Source organism: Hermetia illucens, chromosome 4, assembly GCF_905115235.1.
Source record: "Hermetia illucens chromosome 4, iHerIll2.2.curated.20191125, whole genome shotgun sequence".
NCBI classification, from domain to species: domain Eukaryota; kingdom Metazoa; phylum Arthropoda; class Insecta; order Diptera; family Stratiomyidae; genus Hermetia; species Hermetia illucens.
This window is the reverse complement of record NC_051852.1, coordinates 1,594,819-1,614,563: the sequence shown is the minus strand read 5'-3', so window position 1 is coordinate 1,614,563 and position 19,745 is coordinate 1,594,819. Positions and strand designations below refer to the sequence as shown.

General features: G+C 42.7%; 1 protein-coding gene across 1 annotated transcript; it reads right to left on the bottom strand.

Moving 5' to 3' along the window:
* Window positions 1-211: 211 nt before the first annotated feature.
* On the bottom strand, window positions 212-16,905 carry LOC119655911 (sialin-like). Its single transcript, XM_038062073.1, has 6 exons — window positions 16,370-16,905; window positions 1,852-2,106; window positions 1,327-1,785; window positions 1,139-1,271; window positions 794-1,035; window positions 212-728 (listed from the first exon to the last, which is right to left on the bottom strand). Exons 1-6 carry the CDS (start codon window positions 16,634-16,636, stop codon window positions 504-506), a joined length of 1,581 nt encoding a protein of 526 aa, XP_037918001.1. The 5' UTR covers window positions 16,637-16,905; the 3' UTR covers window positions 212-503.
* Between the last annotated feature and the right edge of the window lie 2,840 nt (window positions 16,906-19,745).

Below are 19,745 nucleotides of genomic sequence, written 5' to 3'. Positions count from 1 at the left end.
GATTTCATCATCGTAGCTGTTATCGGTTGTGATTTTCGACCCTAGATAGGAGAAATTGTCAACTGTCTCAAAGTTGTATTCTCCTATCCTTATTCTTCTTCCTGTTTGACCAGTGCGGTTTGATGTTGTTGGTTGATTCGTCTTCCCGGATTCCCTTGGTGAGGAAAAAAGATAGACAGACAAACAATGAACCGATTTTAATAAAGTTTTGTTTTACGCAGGTTTTTCATTTCATGTAATAATTGCTATCCTTAATACTAGGTCCAGTGCTACTCCGCTTACAGGAAGCCTTATTAGGAGATCTCCTTATACTGGACAACAGTTCTGACGAATTCTTACTAAAAAATGCAGATCGATCTAAACACACCAATGAACCTATCCTGATCCTGGCAATTATATGGACCAAAAACTTCAGGCTCGTTTTAACATCTACTATAGTAACCTTATCACAATTTCTCTATTCAAGTATTATATTAAAAACTTTTCTGAACCTTGGGTTGAAACTAATAGTTTGCCCTCGTATTGGGCCCTCGAGGAAATTCGTATGTTGTTACAGCTCCTTCATTTTTGATGTAGTTCAACTTTTCCATCTCTTCAATATCGTCGTCCTTCTTTGCTGTGTTCCAGCTTTGAATAGTGGTCTTACAAAATATAACATATATCATTCCACATATTATTAGCATGCCAGCAGCAATGAAAAATACATATTTCCAGCTAGTAACGGTTTGCTATAAATATAAAAATGAAAAAAATTTAAATTTAATCAACCTCGGGGCTTAAAATCTGGGCTTACATTTCCTAGAGTTAAGTAGCCTACAATTGCAGCCGAAATGAATCCCGGCAACACTGTAATAGTATTGCTGATTCCAAAGACAATGCTAGCATAGTTTGGGCTGATATCAACCATACTGGACAATGGACCTGTGGTAATAGCACCATGGACAGCCGTTGCTGTTGTGAGAAGAATAATTGCAGCGGTTGAATTGCATCCTGAATAAGCTAACCCCAGGACCAAGAAACCGTTTACACAACAACCTGAAATTAATAAGAAGAAAAGTGAAAAGATACTTTTTATAAGTGAAGAAAAATTTGAACCTTTTATGGAAATGTTAAGTGATTTGGTGGTAAGTTAACTTACATGTGAATGTAGCCAACTTCCTCACATAAGATCTTTCCATTTTATCATTTCGTAGCAACCAGTCCCCAAAAGTGGAAAAGCAGTAGGCGAATATCACTCGCATTAAATGAGGAATTCCCGATAAGACACCAGTCTTTGGAGATGTTATCCTTTCAATTTTATCTTTCTACGAAATCAAAACTACTCACCATAGTTATACCCCATCCATGAATATACTTAAAATATGTGGGAGCTTGTGTCATCAACGTGAATAATCCCCAAATACTACCCCACATTGCAATCACATTAAGCCACACTACTTTCGAGGTAAGAATCGATGTCCACGGCACCTTGCCCAACGACTTCTGTTGCTCCACAACACCTTTCAAGCTTCCTTCAATATACTCTCTTTCCTCATTTGTAATTCGCGGATGTTGGGCTGGCGAATCGAATACAAATAATACCCAGAATATGTACCATACAGATCCAATTATGCCACTTGAATAAAATATCCATTCCCAAGAAAGCCATTCTATGATATAACCGAAGAGTGGGTAGAAAATCGCTATTCCGATAGAGCAACCCATGTAAGCTGTAACGAATTTACTGCGTTCATTTGGTGGTATCCATTGTCCTGTCATGTTGTGCATTGATGGCCATGCAACACCCTGGAAATGGCATTGTAATGTTAATAGGACATTTAAGCAAAAAATGATACATCATGAACAACTTACAATGACAAATCCTTGGAGTACTCGGAAGATAATCAGAGCTCTGTAATCCCAACGGGCCAGCATTGGAGCTATGAAGCACATCCAACATGCTATGACATTTCCCAATCCGAAAACTAGCTTTGTACCATATTTCTTTGCTAATACACCTCCTGGAAATTGTGTGGCCCAGTGCATCCAATAGAACGCTCCCAGGATCATTCCTTGGATAGATTCATCCCAATTATATTTGATTTTTTTATCGCTTTCCTCTGGGTGCTGTTAATAAATTTTAGATGTTAATAGTTTTAATCTGGCAATCAAAATCCTTTAGGAAATAGTTTTGATAGTTTAAGTGACCCTGGTTTGGCAGAGTCAGTAAGTTTCAGTAATTGTTTTCATGAACTCATTCGGAACTTTTTTGGCAACCTTCAGGATTCTCGTGTCAAGGATGTCATCTAGAAGGACCTTCCTTTAAATTAAACTCGCTATAATGATCCACTACAGATATAGTGAAAAGTAAGGAGACCATGCCACATGAAAAACTCACTCACCTATGGGCCAAAGTGCTTAAAAAGTAAGCAGCTTGGCTAACGTGGTCTGACACACTTCGAAAGGACGTTACAAGATCTTGTTTCTGCGGATCGATGGATGGAAGCGATTAAAAGGGACTTTAGATCTCCTACGCTTCATTGATTTCGAGAAGATTTTCGACAATGTCAACAGAGTATATCTGAAGTGCACTTGGCAGGACGGGCATTCCGAAGAAATTAATAGTTTCTTCTAACAAGATCTTGAGGCTGTTCTGTGCTCTTGTAATAACAAGAGATTGAACGATGGTCAAATAATCATCCTGAGTACCCGAAATCCACCTAGAGGGAAGAGCTGGAAATGTTCCATCGACACGACCTTGCTTGCTTCTTGTTTAACCAAGCTCTGAAATGTCTGGGGTCTTTTGAGCAATTCAATCCCTCACGTGTCCTTAAACCGATGCGTGGGTACACACCGGAACCTGAAAACCAAATAAATTTGGGGTACTGCGCGTACCAAACCAACCAAAATAAACACGTGAGCTAAAGCTAGAAATGAATGCAAAAAAAATAAGAGCTCGACCACGTGCGTGGATCCATAAAACTCTAGGCCCAAATGCCGCGATCGAGAGGGAAGATCCACGCCTCTCCTGCCTCATATATCAATGAGGTGCGGTCTTGGGGATTACCACCCTACCGGACGAATTTTCCTTTACTTTGAGTTTGTATTTGTTCGAACCTTTTGTTTTAGTGACTGATTTTTAGTGAATTATGCTGCAACTGCAGTAATTGATTCACGTTGCTGATTGTCAGTTTTGAAGTCACCACGAAGGAAACCTCCTTGTACATGAAGATTATTTCGATTACCACCAGTACTAACGAGTTCCACGATTTTCGTCAATGATACAGCCACTACTGCGAGCAAATCCGAAAGAGAGAGGAATTCTCAGTAAATCAGCAACCAAAAGATTATTCGCCAGTGTCAACGCCTAGGCATCCTTACCTTGACCCCCGCCTCCGACTGTGGTTGACAAGCACCAAGCTGTACACCTAGCTTGGAGCTTGTCTACCACAGAAACTGTTCATGAGGATACCCATATGAAGTGTCACCAATTGGCACGAACGACACAACCCAACTCCACAAATCTAAAAAATGTCGTCTTCCACCAACACTAGCTCCCAACAAAATTTTCCCGAGTCAGTTGACTCTCAGTTCACCTTCCCATTTCAGTCTCCAAGCACCATCTCAGCCGTCCTTCATAGATCCGACATCCACCCAATAGTCCCATCATTTACATTTGCAAAATGTCGCCTTAGCCAAAAACAAACATTGGTAACGCATGTCGCAATATGCAACATTATTAAATTTATGTGCAAACAACAACAAAATAGGTTAATGGTCGTTTTTTAAATTTTAGATAAATTTCAATATTAACATTGAAAACATTTAAATGAAAATTCAAAGGTGTGACAGTTTTGTAAATAAAAGTCAAAGTAAAAATTACCATTTTATAATTAATATTTTCAAATGAGTGGATCCGAAGGAAATTATAAAGAGTGTAATGAGGAAGGTTTGCCACATTGTGAAAAAGAAGAATAAATTTTCTTGTCCCAACCAAATTATGCACGTGCTGCGAGCCCGCCAACTCAACTTGTTCCTTCTTTTTTAGTATATGGAGGTTTTTGTGTTAGCTCAGCTTACAAATCTGCACCAAAAAAAAGACAGGGCGGTATCTAGAAAGATGTACCTGCATAACTAGGCTGTCTGGCGGATGGGAGAGCAGCAACTTACAGTACCCACCAGGGCTAGATCCCTTAGAGGAGTTTAAATGGAGCACATTACTATTGGTGCAAATCTTCTTATCGTCAAGACTTCAAAGACTTCTCTAAAAGTCAAAGGGGAAACCGAAGTCGCAGAAGCAGTAGGAAGCAAAAGTAGCTAGGTATTTAAAGAAGAAGTATCACGCTACTGAGTACCATCTATAAGATATTCTCCACTATCTTGCTAGGCCGGATAGCCCCATACGCCCAGAACATCATTGGCCCATACCAAAGAGGCTTTACTCCAGGCAAATCAGCAACAGATCAGATTTTCTCTCTGCGGCAAGCGATGGAAAAACTGTTGGAATATGGACAACAGTTGCACCATCTGTTCATCGACTTTAAAGCCGCCTATGATAGCATAGCCAGGGTAAAACTGTACATGGCCATGAGAGAATTCGGTATCCCGACGAAACTGATAAGACTCACTAGGCTGGCCTTGACCAATGTGCGAGGCCAGATAAAAGCAGCAAGATCACTCTCAAGACTATTCGACATCAACAACGTCGACGACAAGCGGATGTCCTATCATGCGTCCTCTTTAACCTGGCCCTCGAGAAAGTGATCGGTGATACCGAGGTAAATGCAAGAGGTACGATCCTCTTCAAGTCCACCCAACTACTGGCTTATGCTGACGATATTGACATCATGGGAAGAACCACCCGAGACGTACAAACTGCTTTCATCTAGATCGAGCAGACGGCGCGAGATCTTGGGCTGCACATCAATGAAGGTAAGACAAAGTATATGGTGGCAACGTCACCATCGAAAACCAACCAACCAACAACGGGAAGAATAAAGATAGGAGAATACAACTTTGAGACCGTTGACAATTTCTCCTATCTAGGGTCGAAAATCACAACTGATAACAGCTAGGATGATGAAATCCGCGCACGGTTGTTGTCAGCCAACAGAGCCTACTTCAGCTTACAAAAACTGTTCCGCTCGAAACGGCTCACCATAGGGTCAAAGCTCTTACTGTACAAGACAATGATCTTGCCAGTCCTCATGTATTCCTCGGAAACTTGGGTTCTTAGCAAGAAGAATTGGGAACTCTTGGCCGCGTTCGAGAGAAGAACCCTCCGAAGAATTTTTGACCCCCTACATGAGGATGGACGATTCCGTAGCCTACACAATGACGAAATCTATGAGCGATACCATGACCGTCCGGTTGTGGATAAAATCCGGCTCAATAGGTTACGGTGGGCGGGTCACTTAATCCATATGGAGGAGGATGATCCATCCCGGAAAGTCTAGAAGGGCAATATCTATGGTAGAAAAAGAAGACGAGGCAGACCCTGCCTAAGATGGAGCAATGGCGTAGGTCAGGACAGCAGACAGGCAGGCTTTTAGGGATATCGAATTGGTGGACCTCGGCGCAAAACCGGGATGTCCGGAGTTCCTTATTAAGGTAGGCCTAGACCGGATACCGGTACTTGCGCCGTTGATGATGCTGATGATTTAAAGAAATGTTGAGAAAGCTACACAAAGGCGCAAACCTAAATTCCATAGAAGGTTGCGTCTCGAGGGAAAATCGCCGCCTCTTATTAAAAAATGTTTCACAATAAAAGGAAAGGTTACCTCGGTTGGTTGATCTAATGATAGGTTTTTTGGTACTAAAGAGAAATCATGGGAGGTTTGCAAATATATTACGATCAACATTGTTGCGAAATTGGACACAATTCCCAACAAAACCCAGTTACTGAGAACAAACCGAATTGATTTTCAGTCACTACATTTAGAACCGCTTTTATGAATATGACGCATGATAAGAACTTCATCTTTAATTTGCTGAAGAACGAAACAGCAATCCGTTTGGCCACTAACTTAGCGGTGATTGATGGTAACTTCAGGACTTAAAATATTTGGAGTTATAGACAGGACGAACTATTTACACCATCAAACAATGGTTGCGAACTATTAATCCTGATATACCGGTACGCCCGTGTTTTAAACTATAATCCTGGTATTACCCGTGGATGTTTGTATTTGGCTTTGTACTCGCATGGTTCCTTCATGGACGATGATTAATGCCAACTAAATCACAAGAAGCATCTAGCAATGATTATGCCTATGATCGGATTATCAAGCCAAGGCCATGAATAATTTATGTTGTATATTTGAGGGTTGGAGGAGCTGCAAAAGCTTTTAGTATATATGGCTTCTAGGTAGGCAGGAACATCAGTCAACAAACTATTTTCAGCCCGTTTTGATCCCTATCGTATCGCTTTTAACGAGTTTGATTTGTTAAGAAAATTAAAATTTCACATTTCCAACTTTGAGTAATATACAAATAACTCATTGCTATGTCCCATTATGTATATGTGGCCAGAAACCCAATTGCTACTCAAGAAGTTTATCAGGCTCCGTTCAAAAGGCTTTTTTTCATCTTTCATGTGATTAAAAAATGTTCTACTAGCGTTTTACTCCAATGCGGGGTTAGGGCCAGGTCGCCTCCAGTTTTTGTGATTTCATAACAGTTTTTGTGAATAGAGGACCTTGAGCTAATTCCTAATAAATACGTATGTACCCTTTCGTATAGAGTAGCCATCAAAGCAATCGACGATTATCCCTGCTATTGTATTTTTATATAACTACTTTTATGTTAATCTCTAAAATCTATCTAATCTCTAAAAATTAAATACAAAGGTCATATGCACCTAACATTTATTATTGACTTTAGCAAATCTATTGCATCACATATCATCTACCTAAATAAAAATATTGAACCAATCACAAAGCGGATCAACTAGTGTCATTCCAAGTCACATTAGCTAGTCGTCAGGGTAGGAAAAATTCGAATTCCAAAGATGCAAAAAATAAACACAATTTGAAAGCTAAGAATAAAACGCAATCTATATATCCTAAATATACAGAGCATAATTAAAATCTAAAAGATTCAAAAATTATCAGATATAGACTAACGAAAATCAAACTGACAAATTCAATATGAAATAAAATCGATTAATATTTTTCACTATCTGCGATCATCAATGGCCCCAATTTCGCGGAAAATGTATCTTCAGCGCATTATCCTCAAAAATGTTTGCCAAATAGCCTATCAGCTATCAGTCAATTGCATTGGCGACCACAACTTAGAAATGGGTAATTATCAACTTATCAAGAGCAGAATACGTACGTGCACATAATCAACACCGTTTTAATTAAAATAAGATAATTCTTTTTTGCTGATTCCAAGCTAAAGGTTGCAAGCAGGATAGAGTTAGCTCTGCGTTTGAACAAGGCGGATCGAATGAAACTGTGGGTAGTTTGAATGGCCAGAAAAGATCTAGGTGTTTTCGTCATAGTAGACACTATTCAATGCATCTTATCTCCCAGTGAGATAGTGTCTGCCTGTCTGGAGCCAGCTCAACTCCAGGTTGAGTATTAAAAATTCAACCAAAATATTCCCTGTTTACCAAAAAATACCTTAAAGGGATGGGCTTGTATGAGCGAGAATAATTTTAGCTCCTCGGATGAACCTATCTATTGTACATGGAGATGAATTGGTCTTTGGAATATCCTTATGTTCACCGAGAGCAATACCAAGAACCCTCTGAATGTACACTTTCCCTAGTTTAAGCTAAAATTCCAGGGTTACAAACAAAACATTCGGGGATAAACGAAGTAAGATGGTAAAACTCTGAGAAGCACTGCCCTTCCTCTTGCGGCACTCCGCTATTTTACTCTGAAAAATCTGTCGAGCGTTAGTGTGAATCCGGTGTCGAAGTAATATTAAAGCATCCCAAGGTGTGCCTTCATGGCTTAGGAACCGATTTCAAACAGAATATTTTCTGCAAAACACCATCCATGAAGAACACCTCAATTGAATAGTGCTGCACACCAATAGAGGACACCAACTCAAAAGGAAGAGGATTCCAACTAAAAAGGAAACTAAATGAAGAAGAGACAAGAGGCTTCCTGAAAATAAAACTGCAACCGTGGTAGATAATATCAGTGCCAAGATGGATTTTGACAACTCCTTGCTTGAGCATTTGATGGGGAAGCACTGCAGCTTACTCCGCTTCATCCAGCCCCTTAGGCTCCTATTGCCAATCAAGGTAAAACGAATTAGATCAAGCACTCTTCATCGGAGGTAAGCTTAATAGCTTCTTGAGTTCTTTTAAATTTGGGTATGCTTAATAAAAGGGACGCTTATGTGATGACCATTGGTTGCCCTTGAATAAGCCATGGGATTATAAATACGACGACTATTAGAATGCCTGCGTTAGCTTCAGTGCTTCTGCATCGTTCTTGATTTCAATTTAGTTTCTCGCTTCTGTAGGGGACAGTAAAAACTCAAAGTGTTCGCAATGTATCTGGAGACTGTTTTCACACATGCAATGTCTGTTGCCATTGGGTTTTTGTGAAATCCGGAGACGAAATCCACACTGTAACCCAAACCAGGCCTCTTGCAAGTCTCAGATGGATTGAAACCCCCTCTGTGAGTTGTGTCTGCCTAAGAAATTTTCGAACCCTTTGATATCAGGGCTGATATGGGTCTGTAGTTCGAAAAATTAAACCTTTTCAATATCTTCTCAACAAGTGACCCTTTGTCAATCCTTATGAAATTATCCTTCCGTTAAATCTCAATCCCAAGTAAATGGTCTGCTCGGTTTAAAGTAATCTTGACTTCCTTCTTTAGCTCCTATAACAAATGTTCTACACCTTAGGAATTGAGCGTTGCTATTAGCATGTCGTCGACATGTAGGACCAGTAGCACTTCTCATCTTGTATATACAAACAAACACCTGGCTAGCTAGCTTTAAAACAATGCTCAGCATTAGGTGCCTATTCACTTATTACGTCATAGATTGTATCAATCTACAGATACTTCCTTTTGATTTGAATACGCTTTCGCTTCTATCGATATATTCATATTGTTGCTCTCCAAAAATAGTCTCCTCCATCATTTCATAAGGAAATGCATACACCCAACCTCCGGTGTTATGCTAGTTGTAGATGCTATTTTGCTAATTACTGATCTATCCAGCTTCCCAGCTCAGGGCCGAATATCTGATTGTAGTCTAACCACCTGTGATCAGTCAATCCCTTAAAGCAGGAAACCCCATTCGCAAGGAATCCTCTTTGATCCAGTTAGTAAAGATATCAATATCCAAGACGCATTTCTTCGCAATGGCTTTCATTTACTGATAATGACTCTCCTCTCTCGTTTGGCACTCTTCTTGCATTTGACTGCTTACTCAAAATCAAACGGATCTTCGTAGAGATAGAAGATATTTCACTGAACCTTGATCATTTCTTCACATTCAGATCATTTCCTAACTCTTGCTCCCCTGTTTTCCAGGTTTCCCTCTGGAGATAGATAAACTCTACCTCATAACCTAGTAATCGCCTCCAATCTCACAATCCTTGTCGTCACTATCTGTCTGGAGTCGATCCTGTTTCCCAGGTGAAATTTCTTCTTCCAGATGTCGACATATCTAAAGAAATATGGGTCCGAGCCTAATCAGTGTAGCAATATGTGGAATTGGTAGATACAACCAACTCTAACACCGCTTCCATATGGAAACAATATTTAGATTTGAAGTAAATCTGAGTTAATATTTAGATTCTCTAAATATTCGGCCAAAAACCAATGACACTCGAGGTATTGGCACCCAGCTATTTTAACGGATAGATATCAAACTAGTCGGTGAGTCCAAAATTTTAGCCACGCCTAGGTATCTGGATTGAACCAAGATTGAAAGGAAGGGATTTTTCGTTATATCTGCGACTAAGGGTAAACCATAGCAGCAGTAGTCCTCGGACGACCCCAATTCGTCAGGCCAATCAGTAACAAGGGAGGGCAGGTCTACAATGGCTAGTTCCTCATTTGAAGCCAAGGCGATTCACTTATCGGTTCTTTTACAATGCAATCCGGGTAATTCGAACATAGATTATTCGTATTTCCTACTAATTCATACAAATTTGCCAGTCCCCAAAAGTAATTTTCTTTATTTGACACTACCGATAATTGGTAACCTCGGTATCGTCAGTCCCTTGACGATATAAATTATCAGGATTCTACTGTATAAGGACAGCAATCCATGCCATCCGCCCTCTTAGCTGTAAAAATTGCATCGTTACAAGATTCCAAATTTTGCTCAGAGTTGGTAGAGTATACCACAAAGTGACCGATGAGCAGCGAAATGGAGGATGCTAGGCTGTGGACCGGGAGAAGCAGTTGATAAACCATCGGTTTTTGGCAGAAAAGTGTGGTCGGCTTAAACTTTTGGCATGCTGATTTACTGTTTTATTAACCGAAGTTATAAGCTTTGTTTCTGCATGGTAGTTTTGGATTAACGAACTAGGGTGTGGCAGCACCACTATGGTCAAAATATTCGTAGGGAATTATCATGGAGAGAAGATTACTTTCTGGGTTTTGCTCATTTCTCCTCCATCAAAGACAAAGTTCGTCAGAGAGCGTTGATAAAAGCTATTTAATATGCCACAAGTCGAGGTACCCGAGAAAATAAAGTGGAATCCCGATAATTCGCAACCAAATTATTAGTATCTCTGGCTAATTCATACAAATTGACCGGTCCCCAGAGCTAATCTTCTTTATTTTGTACTCCATATAATTCGAACCAAACCTCCAGTGTCTTGTCCATACTAACTTTCGAGACTTTACTGTAGAAGGTTGTAATGTTAAGGTTCGGACATTAATAGGTGGATCTTCTACTTTTAGAATACCAGCCAATAACAGAATTGCCAAACCTCAACTTGCGTAGAAATTTAATTTCCTTAATGCGGCCGTAAAAAAGATCGACGATATCACGGTAGCCAGTGTACAAATTCCCATTCTACGTCCGAGGTGCACTATGAGGTGCATCAAACTCATAGCCGGAATTAAATGCTAGGACTAGAAAAACTTTCGAGGAAAGCCAAAAAAGCCAAGAAAACCATGACAGAACTCCTATTTAGGAAAAAGGGGGAGAACCACAAAAACTGGTACAAAGAGGCTAAGAAAACGCTTGAAGTTCAGACAGATCTTAGCCACAAAGCGTAACCACCAATAAGGCCATCTACTTTTACTGAGGGAATTACACATGGAAAGCAATAACGAAACGAGGAAACCTCTATATGAAGAGCATTTTCCAGGCAAGTTCTAGCTCCAGATTAGTGTTTAGTGCAAAAATTGAGATACCGGCATCCGAAAACGGATCAGTCACGTCCGTGTGATGTCGAACCGCAGTGGTCATAGTTGTCGGTATCCATCCTTGTGCCGTCCCGCTGTTGTAGGTTTATCACTTGCATCGCATTAAGTGCGGTAGTAGTGAAATAGAAACACAGATTCATTGAAAAATCGGGCTGTGACCTATACTCCACACGGGAGAAAACAGGAGATACAGAAAACAACATAAAGTCCACCCACATAATGTTCAGTACGAAGTTGATCGAGAAGAAGTGTCTCATTCACAAAGAGTAGTTTTCTATCCTTTGCTGGTTCTTCTAAGGATCTTTGCACAAATATTTAAGGACGACGTAGCCATTGTAACCATTGGTAAGTCTGCAGACACGGCATTACTGGAACTATAGAAGTGATCCCCGGCTGGTCCTTTCCAAACTGAAACACGCTGAGAGGGCTGGAGTAATTATGTTGACTAGGCGTGTTAACTATGGCAGATACATGCTACTAACTTTATTGAAGATAGAAATTCATCTAATGCAAACAATCTAATATTAAACGTGTTGCTGTCAACATTAGGAGTAAGAAGAGGGAGTACTTTCACGGAATAGTACAGGGGCCGAGAGATTTGACAGGTAGCTCCCTTTACTTCCTTAACCTGTCTACCTAGCAATAAATATTCATAATCTTTTTTTTTGTTTCAATCCTCTTCCTTTGTGATTATTTCGACTGCTGCCTTTTAAGCCTTTCCCATACATAGTGAAGTGACACAGTAATGAGCTGCTTGATATTTATAACGGACTACTTGACCGCAACCTCCTCCTGCAGTAATGGGGTTCATTGCCGGAACTGTGCGTTCCGGGGTCTTCCGGCCGAGCAGATGCTCCGGTCGATGCTTTGTCTGATCTACGCCGCACGGGTGGCTCAGGCTAATGCTCGCCATTAAGCGCCATGTCGCTCAAACTACTGCAGCTGAACTGCGCCAGAGCGGCTGCTGTGATGCATGATCTCGGCCAGCATATGCGTGAGTATAACATTAGCATAGCCATGTTGCAGGAGCCCTGGGCAGTCAATGGCTGCGTCAGAGATGTGCCTGCAGATATGCAGGTCTTCATTGCTAGGGGGTCGGCCAAGGCGGCCGTCGTCATTAATGATACGCGTTTTGATTACGTCTGTGTTGAGAGTCTCACTAACGAGTGGGGCGTATGTGTCTCAATCACGGGGCCTTTAGGGCGGTGGTTTTGCTCGAGCATGTATTGTCCACCCACAGACGACCTGGAGCCGTATATTGCGTACCTGGATGAGGTGGTTCCGCGTATTCGTGGAACACCATTCATCCTGGGCATTGACGCGAATGCGGTCTCCTCTATGTGGCACAGCAAGATTGCCCAACGCACATCTTGCCACCGTGCTATACGTAGGGGAGAGGTGTTGTCTGAAGTATTGTTAAAGCACGATTTGTTTTGTTTAAATGTCCCGTCTAATGTTTCGACTTTTTAGAGCTGCAGGGGCGTCAGTGATATTGATATTACGTGTGTAAATGTCGCAGCAAAGGTGTTTGTCCTGTCTTGGAAATTGTTTGGATGGATGTAATGTAAGTGACCACACTCCTATTGAGGTCGTGCTTGTCAATAGGGGTGTGAATGTGAGTGTTGATCCCCCGCTTATGCCGATGCGTTGGAGTACGCGTGGGTGTAATTGGGGTTTATATGTTGCTCGGCTGGGGGAGTTAGCCGGCCGCTCTCCCCTCTCTGAGTTTGTCCTTTTGTCTGTGGATGAGAAAGTTGCGCTGTGGAATGAGTGGATGTGTAGTGTGAATGATGACATGCTGACGAAACCCGAACGAAGGGCTCGGAAGCATGTCTCGTGGTGGACGAATGCTCTCCGTGTAAAGAGGAGGGAAGTCCGGCGCCTGAGGAAGAGATTCCAAAGGGCGCGCCGTCTATGTGTTCTCCGTCCGGATGTTGATGTTGACCAGCTTAGGCTCGCCTATAGGCGAGGTGTCCTGTCTTATAAAGATTTGTTGAGGCAGTCGAAAGAAGAAGACTGGAGGCGATTCGTTGGTGAGCGTTGTGATGACCCTTGGGGTAGGGTCTACCGGATATGCAGAGGGAAACGTAGTCATGACATAGCCGGCATCAGGGTGAACGGTGAACCTATGCTGACTTGGCATAACAGTGTTTGTGCTTTGCTGGGTGAATTGTTTCCGAGATCCGAGCCTTCGGTGTCTCCTGACGGTCGCTCTCAGGAAGTGGAAGAAATTTCTCCCTTGAGATGTTGTGAGATCGAGGAGAGCATGGCGAGGCTCAGGTCTCGGAAGTCACCTGGCTGGGATGGGATGGCTGGCGAGATGTGCAAAGTCATCTGGCAGGCCATTCCATCTCATGTCCAGTGTTTGTTTGAGTGTCGTTTTCGGGAGGGCTATTTCCCTGCATTCTGGAAGACTGCCAGGGTGGTTGTGCTCCTGAAGTCGCCGGAGAAGGATAAGAGTAATCCTCGGTCGTACAGGATACAGGATATCTCTTCTCCCGGCCTTTGGTAAGGTCCTGGAGAGGATTATGGTCCAGCGACTGGGGGTGAAAACATCCCATCTGACGTCTGACAGGCAGTATGGCTTCCGTACTGGTAGGTCAACCGACGACGCCTTGATGCATGTCAAGAACCTTGTCGTCCGTTGTACGTCTTTGGAATCTTTGTAGATTTCAAAGGCACATTTGATTACCTAAGTTGGTTGTCAGTGTTGTCCAAAATTTGTGAGTGTGACTGCCAGGAATTGGTTCTGTGGAAGAGCTACTTCCATGGCAGAAGAGCATTCGTCCAAGGTGTCAATGAGCGTGTGTGGGTGAGCGTGGAACGCGGCTGCCCACAGGGATCTATCGCAGGTCCATTTATATTGAATCTGATGATGGATGAACTGTTGGGTGAGCTTTCAACCGTTGCTGAATGTGTTGCCTACGCGGATGATCTCCTCATTCTTGTTGAGGGGAACACTCGGCGTGAGGTCGAACAGCAGGGTACTGAGTACATGCGCATCGTTAACTCGTGGTCTTTAAAAGTCGGTGTCGCGGTCTCAACGGAAAAAACCGTCGCGATGATGCTGAAAAGCTACCTGCGTCGTACGCCATGCGTTAAACTCAATGGAGTTCCCTTGAAATATCGGAAGAAAATGACATACTTGGGAGTCACGATGGCGGAACGCATGTACTTGGCTCCGCACCTGCGCGAGCTCAAGCCACGGTTGACTAAATTGGTGTGTATGCTGAGGCGAGTGATGAGGTGTGAGTGGGGTCTAAGCAGGAGAGCTGCTAGATCCATTTATGTGGGGCTCTTTCTGGCATGTTGTACGTATGGATCCCCTTTGTTGTATGATTTTGCGTTGACGGTGCAGGGCAGGCAGCTGCTCTACGCTTGTCAGCGGGTGGCGTTGTCATCGTGTCTTCCTGTATGTCGTACGGTCTCGACCGACGCCATGCAGGTTTTGTTGGGTGTTCCTCCTCTTGATCTGGAGGTAGTCCGGCGTGCCACGGCCTATAGGATCAGGAGGGGCGTACCTTTGCTGCAAACAGATCTTGTAAGTATTAGTCAGGTTGAAGGGCTAGGGCCGCTTGCGGTCAAAAAGGTGTTAGACGAGAGTGTAACATCTAAGTGGCAGCTTAGACGGAACGAATGTAGGAAAGGTCGGGTCACATATAAGTACGTCAGATATGTGTCTGCCAGAGGAAGTTCCGTCGTGGACTTTGGGCTTGAAATGGGCTTCCTCCTGACGGGGCATGGTAGCTTGAATGAGTTTCTCTTCAAGCGGAACCTTGCTTCCAGTCAGGGTTGTGTTCTGTGTGGGGCTGACTCAGAGGACTGGTTCCATGTTCTCTGTGTCTGTCCGGCGTACTGTGACATCCGCAATCTAGACGACATAGGCGTTCGTGTGGTGAACGGTATCTTTGATTTTAGCCAGTGCCTTGCTAGCAGTGAGACGCTTCGATGTACTAATGTTTTTGCGCGTGCTGCCTTCCAAAGAAGGAGGGAGTTTCTCGACGCTGCTTCGCCTGCGGTTGTTAGGTGAATGGCCTTAGTGGCCATGGTGGATAGCCACCAGTCGTGTGTGTTATGTGTTTGTGTTGTCTTGTGATGTCCTGTGTGTTTTGTGTTTGTGTTGTCTTGTGATGTCCTTTGTGTTGCGTTGTACGCAGAGCGGTAGTTAGCTGGTTAAAGGTTCCGTTGCGGTTCTCCGCCTCGGGCTGATTCCAGTTAACCCGTTGGGGAGTTCCGTCCCCACGTACTCGAGGAGGGCGATCAGACCCGAGTCTGCAAGGGACTCATCTGAAGTGGCTTCGGCCACGAAGCCTCACCGGAGGTTATCTGGTACCATGGGAACCGGGACAGCCCTCTGAGAGCATTTGCTTCAGGAGAATTCCTGGAGGATGTGTTCTCGGCCCGGTTATTTGCGGTTGGCCCCCTAGCGGGAGTTTCATGGTGGTTGTCGTTATGCCTACATCGCGGGCAGAGCTCCTCGGAGCTCAAGCGTGGAGTTGCGCTGTACAACTCGGGTGTCGTACTCCTTAGTTGCGGTAGAGGTGTTAGATAGGCCTCGCATCCACTGGTATTAATGCTGAGCCTGCACTCAGTGTAAACCAGGACCGTTGTGCTTGCATGGCGGGGCTCTGATTGTGGTCACAAATTCAATCCGTGTCCGACGAGGACCGTGAGATTATGCCTACACGGCAGGTACTCCCGTTAAACCCTCAGGACTTTCATGGCCTTTTATACGTCGAAAACTGTCTTCCCCCTGTTGAATCGAAATTTCGGAGTTCCTAGAACTACACTTCTTGTTTTTCCTCAGTCTTTGCAAGCAGGGTCGGCTAGTCCTGATCCCATGCAGCGTATCAAGCCAACTTAGAACTACGCTTGCGACGAGGTATTAACAGCCTGGCAAATTGGGGTGCTACGGCCGCTACTCCCATTTTACTTGCTTAATATTTTTGAATCAGTTCATAACTCCTTTACGCAACAATATAGTGGTCATTTTGTTTAAAAAGGCACATTGCCCGCCAATGAAACTTACACTTTGACTGAATGAATTTTCCAAAATATTAGATACAGTAGTTAAATTCGAACCGCCCGTATTCAAATCCGGTCCTATCTTTGTTGGGCTTAGATCACTTGTAGCATTGACTAAACATTCATTCGAGATTTTTTTAGATTTGAGCGCTTTAGGCTCCAACACCATATCCACAATTGCAATGTTAACATTGATTCTTATCATATAATTTACAGCAAATCCCACGAAGACATAATACCATAACACTGTCCTGGATTTTACTTGGATCATTTTTTTTTTCAAATTTGCTAAGGGTATGACAAAAGTATGTTTACAACACCTAACCGAGCACTCTCAATGGATGTCACTGAGCAACTGACGGTTTCCGAAGAGCATGGATCAGCTACTCCAAAGACAATAGGAGATAGTTTCCAAAAATAATATTGCTTAAATCGAAGTTGATCAATATCTGATATCGACGGTACTATATATCTGACACAATCGAAAGTGATAATAAAAAGATATCTTTCTTTATTTTAATAGGAAAAACCAGACCGTTGTCTATGCAATTTCCAATGTTATTATATTACAAATGTTAATTAATAACGTTTGATTGCCCGAATCTTATAGGTAATGCTCAGGAATTGTTACTACTTAACACAGTTTAGCTCCGTAAATGATAACGAAAATATGTAAACCGCATGTGAGCTAACAATAGGTACGTGAATGTGAATAAACCGATCAACGTCTTGACATGATTAAAACAATTTTAATTTTTACTGACCTTACCTCAATGTTTGCATACTCAGAGTAAACATTTAATTGGGCGCATTTTATCAAAAACAATAACAAGATTTCTTCATGACTGTGAACATCACTGATGCTTAGGTATAGGTATCGTAGGTATATATATCGATGCAGGTGGAATGAAGTTAACTATTCTTGCCTATAGAAATTCTAACCAAAGACCAAGACCACCACCATGTCAGTCCAAGTAGTTGAATCCAACATCCTTGTTCGATCCAAAAAGCAGAGTTTGAAGTATGGCAGGTACCTGAAAAGCACTCCAGATCTCCTACGGTGTCAGTCCAAGTAGTTGAACCCATCATCCTTGTTCGATTCGAAAAGCAGACGTGCGACGAGCTTGTATGCAATATTTTATTTTTCCTAATATTTAGCATCTCTTAGCACCTCCCCACCAAAAATATTAAAGTATTTTAAATATTAACCAATAAATCTGCAGACATTCTCTTATATTTCTAAATGATCATTAACCTCTTTTTTGTTATTGTTGTCTCCATGCTGCGATCATGCTGTGTATCATTAAATGCATTTTTAGCATTTGTCTCGAACACTTGAAATTTTTTGAAGTATTGCTGCGAAAACAACTAATGTCGCGAAATGCTTGTTGTGGGCGTTTGGAAGCCGCTCCGCGGGAAATACGACTGAGGCAGTTGCTTTGTTTCTGTCCAGGAGTGCGGTATTGAGTGAAATGGGGAAACGATTTCCAATTGATTTAGTGTTTGCACAGTATGACGAATGCTTCCTGGCTGTAACAGACGAATACTCATAGATATACCTTACTTTTCGTAATTGATTATTCTGTAATTGAATCTTACGCGGAGTTCAGTTTCGGAGGCGAATGAGTAGCGCAATTTTAGAAGCGATAGAGCATTGTTGTGTCATTTCGAGCTTTATTATTACTGGAATCGCCAGAAACTCAAGCTGACGAAGCTCAAGTCAATCGTTCAATCGAGTTTTAAGGAATTTCAAATAAATAATTGCAACTCTACTCATCACCCAGCGGATGATTTTGTCAAGTTAATATAGTGTGCTAAGTCGAAGTGAATGCAGATGGGATTTATTCACTCTATTCCTTACCCGAATTAGAAAAGGCGTTTTACGTGCCTTGGAAATTTGTATCAGCAATAAGCTGTTCAGGCTAGATTTTGCAACAGTCGTCCTTAGATTTGCCTCAACAGCATACCTAATTGACCTTACAGTTGTGGCGAAAGAGTGTCAGTTATTTTTTTTTATATTAACATTTTATTTCTCAGTTGTGGCAATCCCGGCAGATGCCGGATTTTACCTAATACTAACACTAAGTTCCATGCATTTAGGCTCGGACGATCCTACCTACTTAAAAACTAAAGGGGCGCTGGTGGTGATGGCAGAATGGTGTACTTCTGCATGGTTTAAACCAGACTGTGCGAAAGTTCCAGGACATCAAGGGAAGCCGTGGTGGATTTAGGTACAATACCTGCAGTTGACAATATTATGGGAACCACAAGCACCGCCACCCGAATCGAGACGCCAAATTTCTTTGATTTTCCGAGACAGTGGCTCATAGTGCACCTTCTTCTCCACGTATTTCCGTTCAATGTTGCTGTTATGGGAGATAGCAACTTCAATAAATATACGCAGAGCGACCCGTCTTGTGAACTAACAGTACGTCAGGCCTGTTATGTGGAAAATGGTGATCAGTCAGAATTTGCCGGTCCCAATACATGCTGTAAGCAGAACTATCAAGTACCGCTGCGGCTCATATCGGTAAACCGGACATGTTCCCGTGATCAGCCCATGGTTGTATGCAAGGTTTTGATGGATAACCTTACATACAGCATTATGCCTCGTGATGTATTGCACCAGTACAACAGTGCAACTAGAAATGAAATAGTCCAACGTCTCTAAGTCCGAACCACACATTCTGCACTGGTTATTCTCCATCCATTCGACCACACCGTCCTGAATGGCACACATGAACCCCTCCGTCTCAGCGAAGACCTCCCCAGCACACAGCCATCTGTTCGATAAATGGCTGCCAAAGACAATTCACGTCTTTACCATTGCCTTCGAATTCCATTCATCAATCCGCTCTTGGTCCGACTTCACTCCACTCAGAGGACTGAAAGATCGATCCTTTAAGTTAAGTGGAGTCAGCCCACAGTCAGCAAGGGACTCGCCTGCTTTTTGCTGTAAAAATAAGCCCTCAGTGAGTCGACTTGGCGATGATGTTCTGCCGCCACGTCAACCACGACAGAGTTTGGATGATGCATTGGGAATTTGGACATAGTTGTCCGTATCCGCCGCTGGACGTTTTCCAGATCGGTCTTCGTCCATGGCAATATTCCGAATGCATAAGCCAGTGAAGGGATAGCGAATACATTCAATGCGCTTATTTTATTTTTCCCCGAGAGATGCGATTTCAGAACCAGCTTTACGCGTCGCAGGAATTCGAACAGCAGAGCATCCTTCTGACCACCAACTCGAGCATGGGTTCCTTCTTAGGTACTTGTAAAAGTCTGTCTCGATCATATTGTCGACATGGAGGTCACCAATGCTATGTCCGGCATGCGGCTCGTGATGACCCTTGCGGATGGCTTGGATTCGACACTTGTCT